The 17372-nt window shown below is 58.0% G+C and overlaps 1 protein-coding gene across 3 annotated transcripts in view; it reads left to right on the top strand.

The window, feature by feature from the left end:
* Nucleotides 1–17372, top strand: part of HOMER2 (homer scaffold protein 2) — a 72726-nt gene that overhangs the window by 5430 nt on the left and 49924 nt on the right. Inside the window, exon 1 of one of the 3 annotated variants that reach the window (XM_057494768.1) lies at nucleotides 7113–7250. The exons of 1 other annotated variant lie outside the window; for it this stretch is intronic. In XM_057494768.1, the coding sequence (XP_057350751.1) occupies nucleotides 7189–7250 (62 nt within the window). In that variant the 5' untranslated portion in view covers nucleotides 7113–7188. Of the gene's footprint in view, nucleotides 1–7112; nucleotides 7251–17372 lie in introns of those variants that run through there. One more of the 3 variants, XM_036931810.2, reaches the window with a different exon arrangement.

Raw genomic sequence — 17372 nt, 5'->3', positions numbered from 1 at the left:
ACATCTTTTCATGCCAGTGACTATAAATATACATCATTATTTAAATCCACAACTACTTCTAATTCATCATTTTGCTAAATTGTATGCATCTTGGTACACTTGTTTAAATCCTTTCTAGAACAGGGCAGAGTCTTATTTAAAAAAAAAAGGATACTTCAACTATCTCTTAAAGCAGTTTTTTGCTTTAAATAAATTGCTGAAGGAAAGAAATGGCAGAGAAAACCAAGATCACAATTAACGTTGGGGGATTTGTGGTGACTGTGATTTGGGGTGAGTCACCGCTCCTTAGTGACTCCTGGTTAGAATAGCGAGGACTCGTCATTGTCGCTAAGGGTCGGTGGGCCAGGACCCAGCTGCTCAGATGGTTCCTACTCATTTGGAAATACCAGGGCAAAGAGATTCCGCTCTGAGGCCTGGAGGAGAAGGTTCTCTCACAGCCCCGGCTTCAGAGAATCCCCTTGGGGAGAGGACCGACAGGGACATGTATGCAGGAAGGACATTGTACCCCATGCTTTGAAAAACCCACAAAACCTGGGAAAATCCCATGACACATCACTTCAGTTAGCACGGCATTTAAAGCCTTTGGAAAAAGGTTTCTCTCTACGCGTGGTTGGGGAACGGGAGCCCCTTTTCCTTTTGAAAAGGAAAACGTACTTCACCTTGTGAAAGGGGAAGTGAACGGCAGTTCAAAAACAGATTTATAATAGAGAAAAACATTTTGTCAGAATATTAGAAATTTCAGCTCCACCACAAGTCCTGACCTTACAGATCTTGAGAGTTAGACTTTGGTTATGTTCCAGTGTGAAAACTAAATCGAGCAAAAAGCAGCACGGTAAAGAGCAGAGGCAGAGGCTTCTGATTTGCATCGGTTTTGATGCACGGGTCTCTAAGCACCGCCTGCTCTGTGTCTGTGTTTCTAGGTACCGCGCATGCAGGCTGCCCCCGAGGCGTTTTTATAGGCGTGGAGGTGAGCGCTGGCATGGGGAACCGGGGCCCTCGCGGGTGCGCTGTGTGTGGGAAGGGTGTGGGACTGGAAGCCGTTGCTGAGGGCACCGTCAAGCGGTCCTGCCGCCAGGGCTGTTAGTCAGATGGTATCATTCTGGTAGAATTTATTTAAATTATATTTCAAATTAGCTTGTTAGAATAAAAATATGCTGTGAGGAACACATTTAGACATTTGTCAACGACTAGAGAGATTTTTCTCAAAAAACATTTTTATTCACAATATCCTGGTTGATAGTTGTCTTATTATTCCTGTGAGGAGTTGGCACTGTGGCGTCCCCTCCCCTGTGCAGAAGGGCTTGGGATGAGGCCTTGCTGCCAGCCCCAGTGGCCGGGCTGGGCGCGCTGAGACGCCGGGCGCAGGTGCCCTGCGGAGGAGGCCTGCTCTGCGCCCTGTGCCCTGCCTGGGGAAGGCCGTCCAGAGGGCCAGGCCGAGCCCCACACCCTTTGACATCCCACTTCTCCGGGGAGAATCTCATCTGTGGGTCACCGGGCAGGGGTGTCCACAGGGACCCAATTAATGAGGAATATTGCAGACCCTGCCGCCTAGGCACTGGATCCCTTTGGGACCTTTAATTGGGAAAGCCTTTAATTGGAGTTGTTCAAGTAAGTGGAGGAAAGGAGTGTGACTTCAGCTTCTGTCGTCCTTGGGGAGGAGGGGGGACAGAGAAGGTCCTCAGGGGAGGAGGGGGACAGAGCCTGTTCCTGGGGCCCCCGGAGGGCAGGAGAGGGGGCACCGGGGTGGTGGAGGCGGCTTCCAGCCCATTCCAGGCCTGGGGGCTCAGGGAGAGCTGAGTGCCACCTCCTGGTGGCCGAGGGTGGACGGGGCGGCCCCACCAGCACCCAGTGAGTCCCCAGCTGGAGGGCCGCCTGTCAGCGTGCCAGGGCCCGGGGCAGGGCAAGTGGGGCCGGCATCTCGTACCCCCAGCTCCCTGTCTGCCTGGCCTGGGGCACTGAGGCGGGTGGGAGAGAAAACGTGCAGGGGGCATCAGGCATGGGGCCTGTGGACAGGTGCCCGGGGACGTGGCCAGCCGTCGCAGCCATCGCGCTGTCCCCAGCATCCCACGCTCTCTGCCCCGGGGCCCCCGCAGTGCCTTCAGAGCGTGCGCTCGGAGGGGTCCCCCAGCCCTGATCCCCGGGGGGCCCTGCAGCCGCCCTCTGTGCTCACCTCCAGGCCTGAGCCGGGCCTCAGGGGACCCCCGCTGTCGGGGGACCGGGCCGCCCTCAGAGCCGTTGGCAGTGCGGGCCAACACGAGCCACAGGCCGGAGGCGGGGAGGCTGCGGGGGCCGACAGGAAAGCCAGGCCACCGGCCAGGCACCTTCCCGGAGGTGCCCATGTGAACAAAGAAAGGGGGTGTCTCCCCACTGTGGACATCAGACCAAGGATCATGATGCCGGTCAGGGAGCCCTTGACCATCTGTCCGTCCGTCCGTTCACTCACTTAGGAAGCAGCGACCGTCCACCGCGTGGCAGGCGCCCTCGTGGGCGCCGGGACCAGGTGCAGATGCTGCGCGCTTGGCTGAGGGCGGGAGTGGAGATGAGACAGCGGCCCCTGGCAGGTCTGTCCGGGCGCGGGCGGGGGCCACGGGGACTGGCAATGGCGGCGTCAGGCCCCCATCCCCTGGCCCCCGCCACTTGGAGGGATAAGAGCTGCTGACGGCCCTTCACCTGGTCTCACCGTGCCTGTGCTTCCCTGGAGCCTTGGGCGGGGGACCGTCACCTGTCCTTGAGCACCTTCTCGGGCCAGGCACCAGGAAGGCAGGACGTTAGGACAGGGCGCCTGCCCCGAGCAGAGGGATGTGAGCAGGTACTCAGGGCGCTGGGGTTCCAGTGAAGATGAAATGCTTGCTCTGAGACGGAGAGAAGGCGTCTTGCAGGACCGCGGACTGAGTCTTGGGGCCTGAGCCCGAGGTTCCCAGGCAGACAAGCTGGCTTCGGGGTTGGCAGCCGGTGGGCAGAGGTGCCTGTGGGCGGCAGTGGAGTGTGGTCGAGAACAAAGGCCGTGGACTCCATCCTGGCCCCGCGCTGGGTGGGACTGGAGCAAGGCCAGCCTTCTTTGAGCCTCAGTCTCCTCATCTGAAGTGGGAAGAATAATGGTACCCGCATCACACGGTGGTTATGAGGATGAAATGAACACAGTGGATTCGCTAGTGGGCAGGAAGTGGGGAGGAAGGTGAGGTACATAGGGTGGAGAAGGGTCAGAAAGGTCTGGGCATGAGGGAGAGGCCCTGTGCTCTGGGCTGGGACCCAGTCCTGTGGGGGGCAGGGAGGCGGGAGGCTCACAGGGGAAGAGGCCGGGGCAGGAGGCAGGACATGCCGTACGCCAGGAAGTGTGGGCTTCCATCTGGAGGCAATGAGGGCATGTTTCAGTTTTGAAGAGAAGAACAATACTTGTATTAAGGAAATTGTTCCATTTATTATGTCAACTCTACAAATAAAAACACTTTTTTAAATAAGTAAAAGTCTGGAGACTTTGAACACACACACACACACACACACACAAAATTCAGAGACAGTGATGAAGGTTAGTACGGAAAGTTTAGAGACTGGAGAGAGGAGACCTAACAGGAACTAGCTGCCATAGAGGCGAGAAATGAGAGCAGAAGGGACGCAAGGGAGAAGGAAGGTGGGCACAGACTGATCTAATGTGGGCCCTGCCCTGTCCTGGGATGGGTCTGAGGCAGTGCCAGGAATGTACGAACACAAGAAGAGAAAAATACACATAAGGCACTTTGCTGGGGCTGAGAGGTGGAAGGCTGGAAGGCCTTTCCTATAGAGTCGCTGAATTGGGACACAGGTTCAGCTGTCCTTCAGTGAGAAGGTAGGGGGCTGGGGTTCCCACACACCGTGCTGTCTGTACAGCACCCCCCTCACTCTCCCGGCCCCCACCCTCCTAGCTCGGGGACCTGGGCTCGGGTGGGCCGATCGTACTGCTCGAGCTCCCAGCCAGAATGTGGCAGAGCTGGGCATCAGGCCCCATCTGTTAAGAGCAGAATCCGTGTTCTTAAGACGCACTTTCTGGAGCCGGAAGCCCCCCTGAGATCGCGTGGCTGGTGGCTCGGCAGCTCTTGTTCATTGGGATGAGAGAAGGGGAGAGGCCGCGTTGACAGCAGTCTGGATGTTTCTAGATTGTGTGACTGGGGCACTGACTGCAACTGGGAGTACGATTTTGTGTGTGTGTTGTGGGGGGAGGGGGAGGTTTGTTTTGGATGGGTGTGGTGGCGGGTGGCCCTGTAAGCAGAAATCCAGCTGTGGTGCACAGCAGTTGGGTGGAGTTGGGGTACAGAATCGGGAGCCATCACCCCGAGGTGGAGTTGCTCTCCCAAGGACAGAGGTCAGGAGGCCGGAGCCGGAACCCGGGGAAAGCCCCGCAGTGAGGGGAAGGAAGAGAGGCCCGTGGAGGGGCCTCAGGGCAATGGGAGTCGGAGGGAGGCCAGAGGAGGGGACAGGGCCCAGGAAGCCGGGGTGGGTGGGGACCGAGGGGCACGCCGCTGAGCACAGCTGGCAGCTGGGGGTGGAGGTGGGCACCAGTGGGGTTGAGGTGCAGCCTCAGCCGCGCGCGGCAGCCCAGACCCGTTTGCAGGCAGTCCAGGGGAGGTCCGGCCAGAGACAGAGGAGAGCCTGATGGTGAGTCATGGAGGGCGAAGGCTGGACTTCGTTGTCTAAGTTGAACATGTTGGGAGACTGAGGGCAAAGCCGAGGAGATGGAAGATAGTAGAGAAGGAGGCAGTGAGGCTGGAGGTGGGAGGCTGCCAGAGGAAGGGCTTCAGGGCGGGAGCCGACCTGACCGCCGACCTCCAACCTCCGCGGGCGCTGCAGGGTCGCCCCGCGGCCAGGCAAGGCGGAGGTATGGAGGCGTTTCGAGGCCGTGGTGGGGAGGGGAGTGAGGCAGGTGGGGGCTGGTTTTCTTTCACAGCGAGAGCTGAGGAGTTGGTCTGAGAGCCGGAGGGTGGATGAGCAAGGGGGGAAATGGGTCCGTAGAGCTGCCCGCAGGCTTTGAGGCAGGGAGTGGGCCGGGCGAGCACAGACTTGGGAGCAGCCTTGAGGGGCCAGCTGGAGATGGAAGAGCATGAATTTGTGCAGGTGACCGTTGTCGCACTAGACAACTCGCCAGGGCGCCAGGTGACCTGCGAGCAGAGGGGAGGCACGCAGTCCAGACCCAGGTGGCGGGCATGCGGGGGAACGGCCTGCTGGTGGGACTGAGCGCCTTGCCACCTGCAGCCCTGGGGGACCCTGCGACGGGGAGCGGGAGCCTCTTCCATCCCCATCGGTCACCTTTCTGCCCTTGCTTTTCCAAGTAGCCAGTCGCTGCTCTGTTGTTAATAATTCTTCCAGACCCTTTCTAAAAAACACATTAAAATTCTTACCAGCGTGACCTCTGTGAGTAATGAGATCTGTAGGTTTATTAACCTCTGTGGGAAGTGGGTTTCTTTGCTCCATGGGAGCGGATAATCCCTTGGAGGGAATGCACACTAATGGGCTGACCTGGAGGGTGAGGCAGTGTGGGGGCGCTCCTCTGTGCCCTCCTCCCGGCAACGGGCAGCATGGAGGGGGGCCGACGGCTTCTGCATGTCACCCTCCTGCAGCCCGTTCAGTGAGTCTTGCACGGGCCCAAGCTGAGATGGCCGGAGAATCCGAGCCGGAGGACCTCGTTTCTTTAGATGAGTCCACTCCTCCCAGTCTGTGAGGGGGAGAGGAGTTAGTGCGAGCGCTGAGGTCTCAGCAGACAGGAGATGGGCAGTCAGTGTGCCGTGCACACCGGCCCGGGAGCCTGGAGCCGCAGGGCCTCAGGATATTTGGTGTGTAGCCACTCTGGGGCGCGTAGTCTGTGGCCCCAGTGTCGGCCCTGAAGTCTGCAGTGTGCTCGGTGGCTGTAAGCTCCTCGCAAGGCATCCAGCCGAGTGGCAGTGACTGTTGCCTCGTGTTTATTAGTCTGGCGTTCCCGCCTGCTGCAGTGCCGCCGGAGCTCCGCCCTCGGGGGCAGTCTGAGCGCTTGGCCCACGCCTCCCAGCATTGTTGATCCCATAGAACACTGAATTACAGCCCAGGGTTGTGTCCACATACCGTCATGATCCTTGTCCCCCGACTCGTGCCGAGCAGACCAGCCATGGTCTGGGCACCGCCTATGTAAGGGCACATGTGCTCGTGTCCACATTTAGAAGAGCAAAACCAGGTGAAGTAAGTTTTAATGTATTTCGACCCAGTATATCCCCAGTAGTATCATTTCTTCATGTAACCCCTGATGAGTGAATCAGACACTGTCTGTCTTCCCACAGAATTCACATTGTAGAGAGAAAGACCCCACCTGTCTCTGCACGCCCCCCACCCCCGCCAAGACCACGTAAGTGGGTCCACAGGTGAAACAGCTGCAGGTCGTGCTCGGTGCCACGCGGGAAAGAAGCAAGGGCTGGGGCCACCTCCGGATGTGTGGTCACCAGCTGCCGCTCTACGCAGCAGCCTCCTGGAGAACGGGAGCAGGGCGTTGGGTGAGGGGGCAGAGGCGCGAGGACCTGGAGGGGCACGTCGCTGCCTGGAATGCCCGAGAAACTGGAGTCAGTGAGGTTGAAGGGCTGGACGGGGCTGGGGCCTGACCCTCCTCGAGCCTGAGGAAACTTCTCGGGGGCTCTGCGAGGGGCTGTGGGACGGGGACAAGGCTGCAGCCAGGGACGCGCTCCTGGGTTCCGGGTCCCAGGCGATGCTGGCGGCGGCTAAGAGGGCCCCAGAGGGGTGGGAGGAACCGCGCAGATTGTCCCAGCGGCCTGGAGATGGGTTTGCTAGGGGGGTAGATGTGGGGGTGCCGGGGGAGCGGGAGGAAGGGAGGGTGCCTTTGGTTCTGGTCAAGTGGCCGGTAGTGGGGATGTCTGGGGGAAGAGCGGGCGAGGAGCAGCAGGGTTAGGCCTGAGCCTCCACGTGTCACACCTGAGGTGGCGCGTGGAGCTGGGAGAGGGCAGCTGCTGACCTGCGCCCGGGGCACAGCAGGGGTCAGGCTGGAGGGGGAGGGCGAGGTTGTGGCGGATCCAGCTGAGCCCCCATGTCTAGGGGGCGGCCGAGGAGGGGCCAGCAAAGAAGATGGAGGAGGGCGCAGGGAGGGAGGAGGGACCTGGGTGGTGTGTCAGGGTGGCCGATGAGGTGTCCCAGGGAGCAGGGCGTGGGCTTGATGCCGAGCAGCCACCGAGACTGGGCGACATGGCGAGAGCTGGTGGCCCTGACCCGGGCCGGGTCTGTATCAGCGTGGGGCCGGGAGCCAGGTGGGTCAGAGGGTGGAGAGGTGGGGCCACATGGACCATGTTTACACGGTGACCGTCAAGGGAGCGGAGAGATTGGACGGTAACGTGTGAAGCTGTAGGTAAAGGGCGGTGTGTTTGGGAGAAGGGGGCTGCCAGCACACCAATGGGGACGCTGCCGGGAAGGGGTGTGGCCTTGGGAAAGGACAGTGTGGGGTCAGAGTGCCAGGGCAGGGTTGTCCCTCGAGGGGCCGGGGAGGCACGCTGTTCTGGGAAGCGGGAGGGAGGCCCTGCGGGCAGAGGCGGGCAGTGGATGGGGGCGGGGGAGGCGCGGGGGCTCCCTGGGGGCTCCTGTGTCAGGCGGGCTGCCAACTGAGCACCAGCCCATGGCCTGTGGGGCACGTTTGAGAGGAAGAGTGACATTGTCTGGGAGCGGGTGGCAAGCCTGCTGGAGACACCAAGCCGTGAGCCATTGCAGAGTGGCAGTTTGAGGTTGGAAAATAGGAATTACAGTGAAACTTGTCCACCCGGTTTTGTGGTGTTGCCCATTTGCTTGGGTGCGGCCATGGAGGAGGCAGGGTATCTGCATGGCTTGGGAGCAGGGCAGGCCTTGGGCTGGGTGGGGGCCATTCGGGGAAGACAGCGAGGCCGGGGAGTGGCCGGTGGATGGGAGGCCCCAGGGTGGCGGAGATGCCAGAGATGCCACGTGGGCTGGGAGGCTGGCGGTGAGGGCAGAAGCAGGGACCAGAGGTGAGGGTCCCGTGAGTGGCCGGGAGAGTGTCCCTGTAGGCGGTGGGGAAGAAGGCCTGTGGCCCAGGGCTCAGGAACCGCGTCCAGGGTGTTGGGTTGCCATGCGGATGGCGACAGGAGGTGGGCAACGGAAGCGGGGTCTGGCGCCAGAGGCCTGCCCAGTGGCAGGAAGTGACTTGGGGGCTGGTGAGAGCAGGTGATGGGCAAGTGGCTGGCACAGCCTGGCCTCCCTGCAGGACATGGGGACAGGTCCAGGCCGGACGCCATCCACCGTCTCCCCTCGTGTTCTGCTTTTGTGGGAGGGGAGGGGAGCAGATCAGCTGTGAGTGGCCGGACGGTGCTGGCCTCGGGGGACAGCTGGGCGGCCGTCAAGGCTGAGGCGAGGGGCGCATGCCTGCTGGGCTACTGGGGCCTGCGGAGCTCAGGTTTCTGTGGGTCCCCTGGGATTTGCGCAGGGAGAGAGGAGGCAGCAATGGAGCAAGGGGCCCAGGAGCCTGAGTGAGTGGGTGGTGGGGAAGGTCGGGTCCCGGCCCCCCCAGGTGAGGCTGGAAGGCCTCCTGTCTTGAGTGGGCAGTGGGGCAGATCTCCCTGCGTGTGGGCAAGAACTTGGTGGGGGGCTGTCCCCAACACCGCCGGAGCCGCAGGCCTTGGGGAAAGCGTGAGACGGCTGTGACAAGGGAGGCAGCGCCTCCCCACTCTGCCGCTGGAACACGCTTGGCCCTGGCCGGTGTGTCTGCGGCAGATGTGCAGGGGGATGCTTGGGGGAGGGGGAGCAGAGGGGGAGGGTCCAGACCCACATCCGTGTGGATGATCTGAAGGGGGGTCTCTTACAGCGGGGTCTCTAGATGCAGCTCAGGGTCCCGGAGCCCCCTCTCCCCACAGTGCACGGAGCGTGTTCTGCATGTATGTGCCTTTCGGGATAGGGTGTCCACAGTCCTTGTCAGCTTTTCAAAGGGCTCCTTGACCCAAAAGAGGCCAGGAGTCCTTGTTGAAGGGCTCCGTGTGTTTCGCGTAGAGCAGGGAGAACTAGGGGGCTGCTGTGGGGGGACGACCGCTGTCATTTTGGGAGCACAGCTGTGGGACTCAAGTAGTGAAACTTGCATTAGGGGAGGGAGACACAGGGAGCCTGTGGGTGCCTGAGAGCACGTGTCTCGGGTGGGGTACACACAGGGCAGGCCACCGAGGAGGGGACCTGTGGTCCTGGCAAAGCTTTGCCCAGACCCTCCTGTTCAGAGGAGCGAACAACTCTGGGTGTCACCAGGCTCTGTGCGTCCTCGGGGGGCTGTCCTGTGGGCTGCATGTGGCGGGGAGGGATGAAGCCCCTGCAGGTGCCCGGGTGGGCGGCTCCGGCACAGAGGCCCCAGGATCCCTGCCTTTCTGGGGGGATTCCCTATCATCTTGGGGGGTGGCCTCTGCTGATCTGGAGCCTCAGGTGATACCTTGTGATAGGGACAGCGCTCCCCTGCGACAGGCAGTAACTCCCCCCACACCTTGCTGCGGGGCTGGTGCTGAGCCCACCTGGCCGGCCTGGGGCGGGGACTCGCTGCCACCATGGGGAGTTGGGCGAGACTGAGGCTGGGCAGGGACATGGGACAAGCATCCTGATTGATTTCTCCTGCTCCTGATGGAAAATGCTGAGATATGAACAGTGTAGTAAGAACAGGAGGGGCTCCATCCTAAGGCCAGGATTTCATTTTAAAAACCAGGGAGTTAGGAGGTGAGATTCCTGACGTATTTTATGGTGATTGGCAAACAACCAAACCTATCATAAGGCAGAGCAAGCAGTTTCCCCTGATGTGTCCCCACTGCTTCGAGCTTCACCGCTGGCTCAGAGAACAGGACCGATGAACTCCTTGCCTTGAGTTTATCCTGTAGAATACCTAGAGGGCCGACTGGATGGTGACTCAGTGTCTCTCACCAGAGATGGGCATCTTGACACCACGCATTAGCCTACACTCCCCGGGCCCTTGGCCCTGTTCTTGAAATCCTTAGAAGCCCATATCCTAACCCTTAAGTGCCCCTCCGCTCTGAGGCCGTCTTATCAGATCAACTTCCTTGTTGCCAAGCCTATTGCTCTTCATCTCTGAACTCATTTTCATGATAAAGACAAGAACCACCGACCTTCACCTCCAGTGGTAAATGTCTTTGAGACTTTACTGTTTCCTTCAATTTTCCAGACTTAAGCACAAGTCTTCACTCTCTCTGCTCTACTGAGATCTCTGATCTGGGCTCTGATTTCAGGTCCCAGCACCTGGGTGACCGGGACAGGCCTGCAGCTGACCAATCATGCTCTTTGGTAGCCTGCCCCAAAATCTCCTTTCTTTGCCTTTGGGAAGTTCTCAGAACATAGTCTCCCTCCACCCAGTGCTCCACAGCTCCCCCAAATCCTGGGGTGGTGGGGGCTTAGTTCCCATCCTGTGCAGATCCAAGCAGGCAGTGGATGCAGGGGCCCCTGGCTTCTGGAGCTGGCGAGGGACCCGCCCTGTGCCGGGCAGGAGCTCAGTGGGCCTCCCGGGCCTCTCTCTGCTCCTGCTTCTCTCTGCTGCCTGCACCACTGCTGCCATTCCCTGCTATTCTCACTTTAAGGAATCCTCCCTACCCACACTCCTCCCACCTGCTCGGGAATTCTTTCGTGATCAGAGTTAGGAACCTCTTCAGGCTGAGATTTCGCCAAGCACGCAGGGAGATCTCCCCTGCTTGGATTGCCCGGCAGCAGCACCAGGCCTGAATCGACCTTGCAGGCCTGGGCTGAGCACGGCTTTACCTCCCGGGGGGCCCCTATACCCCCACACCCAGCGTGCTCCCCAGCGGTGGCTGGGTTCCTTCCTTACTTTGGCACCCACAGAACTGATGTGCTTGATTTAAGACTCACTCCCATGGGACAGAACTGGTGATGGGGTTGGGTTTTGCCAGTTTCCTCCTTTTCTTTTTCTTTTCTCAGTGTTTGTTTTTTTTTTAAGGCATATGCATGCCTTACCAAGGATGGAATATTCCAGAAAACTGGAATTGGAATCCCACAGCCTGATTGAAAGCCATATAACTTGCTTTAAAGGAGAGAGCTAAAAAAAAGCCACTCCTTGGCTTCTCTTGTGAATTTTAAATGTGCTGAAAGCTTTGCCCAGGAAGGAAACAATGGCTCATTCCTTAAATAATTAAGGAGAGTGGAGATCACCCATGGTCACATGCAGCCCCTGGGGAGAGCTTGGGTGGGCGCCCAGAGAGCTTGTCCTCAGGAAAAACGGACGCAACTGCCTTTCAAGAATTTAGTGGAATTGGCGCAATTGTGGAAAAGTTCCGCAAGAGGATGAAGGTGGCATGTGATCTAATGTAAGTTTTCCCCCAGAAGTCTGCACCCATTACCTGTTTGTATCAGCCCCGTGAATCCACAGCTGGTTTTATTTGCCCCTTCAGTGCCACGTGACGGGCCCCGGGGGATGACTGTGGCCTCAGGCCACATCTGTGTCCTCCCAGGCACTCTAGCATTGGCACTCGTCTCTTTAGGTACTGGATAGAAATTTCGGGAGAACCTGTGTAGAGAAGACAAGGCTACTTTATCTTCTGGCAGAAGACCCGCCCCCCAGGAGCAATGGTGCCATCTCAGAACTGGCAGATTATTTTCCGGCTATCTGTCCCATCTGGGATCCCACAGGACTTTTGTCACTGAAGCCACAGAATGTTATGCTGGACAGACATACGGTTGTGGCAGACGGACATCGTGGTGTCTTACTTGGTTTCTGTAGGAGAGTTAGTTCTGCCAGATAGAAGAAAACTAGTATTTATTGATTACTGATATGCACTATTTCATTTAAGCTTCCTGTTTTGTGGATGAGGAAAGTGGGGTTCAGAGAGCTTACGTGGCTAGAGTGGCAGAGCCAGGACACAGAATGGGGTCATACGTGTCTGTCTGCGGCAAGTCACGGAGGATCACACCCTGTGAGACTTACAATTCCAAGAAAAAAACAATGTTTCAAAAGTACAGCTTGAGGTCTAAAAGGAAAGCAGAGATGGGCCTCAAGGAAGTTCTGTTAGGGCCCCTTTCAAAGAGCAGGGGCAGGAGCAGGGAGTTGCTCTGACGCTGTTTGCACAGCCTGCTGAGTTTTGCGCAAAACCTACATCTCTCCGTTTCTCCCTGGTCCTTTCGCTTGTTGAATCTTACATGGTGATCGCATCTCTTAAGACATTGTTCAGATCCCCTAATAGGAATCTAGGTCTGCAGTAGGTCAGCCTGTCGGGCTGGGTGTCCATCTGCTCAGGCACATGGTGTCAGTCTTGACACAGAGCAGGGCTCTTAGCCCCCCAGAGCCCAGGTCGCCGCCCTCCTTGTGCCACGAAGCCGAATCTTTCCCTGTTTGTCAGCAGTCCACACCTTGGATGGTTGTCTGTGTTGTCGGCCTCAAGGGTACTGAGAGCTCTTTTTTTTTTTTAATTCTTTTCCTTTTTCTGTTAGGAAAGTGTCCTGGCTGCTTTGCTAAAGTGGGGCTCCCCTGGCTGCGTGGGAGGGTGCTGTACAGGGGTGATTTTCCGGGCTGGTTTCCCAGTCAAATGGCACTTTATCCCCCCAGAAGTCCGGGGTCTCAAGCCCCTGCATCCCAGAGGAGAGGTCAGACTGGTTCTGAAGCAGTGAAATTTGTTTCTGTTTGTGCATCTTGCCAAAATGGATTGTTTGGTGTATTTCCATGTCCCTTTTCCTGGAGCACATCTGCTGCCCACTAATAGCGAAACCAGCCTGCTGAATCATGGGTGCCGCCTGGAGAGGATGCCACAGACCGAAGTTACGATCTGACACCCAGATGGGGTCTTGGGAAGTGTGTTTTGCTGGAAGGAGTTCATGGTTGAGGGTCTTCTGGGTAATCTGTTTTGAGAATGAAAATGTTCAGGTGGTCTCTGGAGCTTTTTATTGGTAACAGGTAAAATGAGTTGCCTCCGTATCAAATATGTGCACAGCAGGGCCAGAAACCACCTATGTGCTCAGATCTTTGTGTCTAAGGGCTTCTGCTGCTTATCCCCGGGCTCTTCAGAATCAACAGCTTTATTTAGGGCACCTGTGTCGAGGCTGTAGCCCGTGGGAACAGCTGAGTTCCAGCTGGGGGTTCCCTCTCAAGCAGCCGATTTGGCCCGGCAAGGCCCTTCTTACATCCAACCTGGGCATTACTTCCGGGAGTGGCCGCACGGACTGGCCTCCTGTCCCATAGAGCTTATACGGCGCAAGGAAACAGATATTGAGTAATTGCAAAAACAATTATAATTCACTCATTCAATAAATACTTGTTTAGTATCAAGTATGAGCATCAGGGAACCCGATGGACAAGAATCTCCACCTTCCTGAAGCTTACATTCTAATGAGACACACAATGAATTAAGACATAACAAGTAAGTAAATTTTATGGTATAAGCGAGGGAAGCTTTTCCCTTCTAGGTTCTTTGGCTGGTCTAATAAGACAAAGAGGAGAAAAACAAATTTAATTTCATATGTACAGGAACCCTAAGGATATGAGGCTCAGAGAGGTGACTGAAGTGGGCAGCGTTTATACCTTTTAGACAAAGAAACAGTGAATTTGTGGAGCACTGCCGGGATAAGGAGGCTTGGACCTGGGGGGTAGCAAATCCGCGAGGAAGTGGCTAGGCTGGTTCGTTCCACCTTCCGGGTCTTGAATTTCCCGTCTCCGGTGGGAAGGGTGCCTCCACCCTCCCTGTCCCGGGGAGGGGACCTTCCCAGGGCGAGCTGTCCCTGCTTTCAGAGGGGCAGAGGGGGGTCGCGGTGTCACTCCCGCACTGGCTGTTTCTCAAGTATCTTTAACCGAAATAGGCACGATGGCAGAGTAGTGTATTTTGGGGTGACGTAGTGTGCTCCCCTTTGCTGGCATGTTAGAAGGCGGTAAGCTGCGTGGGAAGCAGGCAGGTAAAGGTGTTTGGAGCAGAGGCTGGGTTGGGCGGGTGTCAGTGGCAGAGAGAGTGGGATGAATGAAGTGAAGATTATAGTCGGTTGGGGTTTTGGATAAATGACAGGTTATGACAGGGAGTTGGAGGAGGGAGGGGGAGAGGAGAGAGATTCAGGCGGCTGGGAGGCCAGGTGGAAGGTGTGTGTGTGTGTGTGTGTGTGTGTGTGTGTGTGTGTGTGTGTGTGTGTGTGTGTGTGTGTGTGTGTGTGTGTGTGTGTGTGTGTGTGTGTGTGTGTGTGTGTGTGTGTGTGTGTGTGTGTGTGTGTGTGTGTGTGTGTGTGTGTGTGTGTGTGTGTGTGTGTGTGTGTGTGTGTGTGTATTCAGGCGGCTGGGAGGCCAGGTGGAAGGTGTGTGTGTGTGTGTGTGTGTGTGTGTGTGTGTGTGTGTAAGTGACTGAGCACCCAGACGGGAGTGGCCTGGGAGAGGGGCTGCGGCCCAGGAGGTGACCGTGGAGAGAGGAGCGGTGGGGGTGCAGGGCAGGGGGGCTGACGGCTAGACCACAGGAGAGCCCGGGTGGGGTTAGGGAGGGGCGAGGGGAGCTGTCTGGAGGGAGAGCCCGGTCCGCTGGGCTGGGCGCTCTGCAGCCTTATGGATGCCCGAGGCGGGGCAGGGCGCGTCTGGCCTGGAAGGAAGGCTGCGACAGGGTGACTTATAATAAGGAATAACACTGGGCTTCCCCCCGTTCCTGGCCCAGAGCTCCTAGCGCCAGAGAGCTGTTTTCTGCTGTGCTAACCAGGGCCCTTCCGGAAAGCACCTGTGAGGGGGCTGGTTGCTGGGGAGACAACCTTACATCAGAGGGCTGGATTTTCAGGGTCCCGGATCCCCCTCCGGGGAGGGGAGAGGGGCTGCAGGTGGAATCAGTTGTTGGTGGCCTGAGCAGCAAAGCCTCCACCAGAACTCAGAGGACAGAGTTCAGAGAGCTTGCCCGTTGGTGGCCCCTGGAGACCGGGGAGGGTGGTGCCCGCGGAGAGGGCCTGGGGGCTCCGGGCCCTTTCTCTGTACCTGCTCTGAGCATCTCTTCCATGGGGATGTCCCTGAGTTACACGCTTCTATAGTAAACTGTTGATCAGTAGGTAAAATGTTTCTGAGTGTGTGAGCTGCTTGCTCCAGCAAATGAATGGAACCCGAGGAGGGGGCTGCCGGAACCTCCCGTCTGTAGCCAACTGGTCGCAGCCCAGATGACAACCTGGACTTGAGACTGGGGTCTGAAACGGGGCAGCTTGAGGGACTAAGCCCTTAGCCTGTAGGATCTGATGCTTTCTCCAAGTAGGTAGTGTCAGGACTGAGTTGAATCGCAAGACACCCAGCTGATGTCCCCAAGAATTGCTGGTAGCCGGAGGGAAAAGCCCACACATTAGTGCTGGGTGCAGGATCTGAGCTCTGCTGCTGATGAGCCATGTGAGAGGCAGGCGCGCAGGTGTGGGCCCGAGGAGGTCAAGAGGGAGCCGGGGCTGCCTGCGGCGACACCGCCAGAAGGAGGCCTGCCTCCTCGGGGGGAGGTGCAGCCTGAGTGTGGACAGGAGCTAGGAACATGGGACTTCCCAGGGTGTCCACTTAGCGTTGCTGTGCAAGACACCTTTCAGCAGTTGGTGGCTGCAGAGTGAGCCAGGGGTCGGGGGAGGCCTGGTGGAGATTCTCTGTGCCACCTGAGGGCTGGCTGTCAGGCACAGGTGAGCCGGCTGCTGCCTGGGGCCACATCGTACTAACCTGCTGTCAGTCTATCAACATGGTCCAGACAGGCCTGAGAGGCACTGATAGGGGCTGTGAACCCCTGGGCAGGAACTTGAAGGTTTGGGGAGCTCAGGAGGTATTTTGTGGGTTCTCTGCTGACAGCTGGGCTTCTGGGAAGGGCTGTGGGGATACTGATGGAAGGCAGCCTTGGTGAGAGATGGAGGGGGATGACCCGTTTGCCCAGAGGCCAGCTGAGCTCGGGGGACTTCAGCCTGACACACGAGCCAAGGGCTGAGGGGAGGCGCCGTAGAGCACAGGTGCAGGGCCAGGGACGTGCCGAGGACAGGCGTGAAGGGAGCCGGGAGCAGGTGGCTTAGGTGACTCTCATGTCGTGGCTGCGTGTGGCCTAGGGCAAGTTCATCTTTCCCTGCTCTCTGTTTTCCTCTGTAAAATGAGATTCCGGTTCTGATTTATCAAGGTTGTTGGGAAATATAGGTGAGATGCATGTCAGTGCCCAGTGCAACGGCAGCACCCGACAGACGATCGGTACATGCTAGAACCTCCAGAAAATAAATACCTTTCTGGTTGTGCTGCTGGGACCTAGGAGGAGAGGATGTCAGTGTAGCCAGAAGACATCCTCTCAAATAGCAGCTCGCTCAGGAGAGGAACGCTCATTGCCCTGAAGACGTCAGTGTGCATGGAAAGAGATGAGGACGGACGCTGGAAGCGGAGCACTTGGAGAAGATGCACATGACATGGGGAGAAGCTGCACGAGCCATCTGGTCCTGTGGAGCGATGGGCCCCATGTCCTTGATGCACAGGCAAAAGCACGGGCCGTTTGGGGGCCAGACTCCGGCCAGCACACATGCACCTCACTGTCTGACACCCGCTGGCCGCCTCCTTCTGTTCAAAGTCAAGCAAAGGACAGAAGAAACAATAGGAGACCCAGTTCTTAATCCCACCTGGGACTCATCCTCACCTGTCACCCAGCACTCAGACTCCTTGGTCTGCCCGTCACCTGGTTCCGTCTGCTGCAGACCCGCCGATCCTCAGCATGCTTTCCTTGCAAGCACAGCGAGGTGGAAGGCCCTGTCCTGGGTGTCGGCTCCTGTCCCCTCCTGTTCTCTGGGCACCCTGCTCTCTCTCCCCTTTGTTGAGACATGTTTTCTGGGTGCCAGGCTGTGGCTGTGACATGGCACATAAGACATAGTCATGGCCCTTGAGCTCCGCCCGACAGAGCAACGCTTTCAGGCCAGACAGGGCATGTGGGAAGGGTCATCTGTGCAGCACGCTGGGGTAAAGGGGGGAGGCTACTGGTGGGCAAGCCGCAAGCCCGGCCTCCAGCTGTCCTGGTGCAGCCTGGAGCTGAGAGGGTCAGGGTAGCTCAGCATGCCCGTGTGCACGCACGTGTGCAAGGGTGTGCATGCCTGGGAGGGGCACATTACCTAGCAGACCAGCTGTAGCGGGTGCCCACTGCTGTCCAACAGGACCTGCTTATTTGCCTTGTGGAACTGTGTAGGGTCCCACCAGCCAGCAGCTGGGCCCCTGGGCCCCTGGCAGCTTGAGTTCGTTCGGCACTCTTGGCCACAACATCACGTGTTTCCTCTTTAGAGGCACTGCAGGAGTTCTGGAAATGAGCCCTGATCCCCGCCCAAGGGGGCTTACAGCCCAATTTGGGGCTACAACACACCTATGGCTTCCCAAAGACAAGGCAGAGTATGAGGGCCACCAAGGAGGTACAGAGCTGGGCTCCAGGGAGGGGATCGGTCTCCAGGCGGAGCAGGGT

Source organism: Manis pentadactyla, chromosome 18, assembly GCF_030020395.1.
Source record: "Manis pentadactyla isolate mManPen7 chromosome 18, mManPen7.hap1, whole genome shotgun sequence".
NCBI classification, from domain to species: domain Eukaryota; kingdom Metazoa; phylum Chordata; class Mammalia; order Pholidota; family Manidae; genus Manis; species Manis pentadactyla.
Note: the sequence above shows the minus strand (reverse complement) of the source record. Positions and strands in the feature narration are given on the sequence as shown.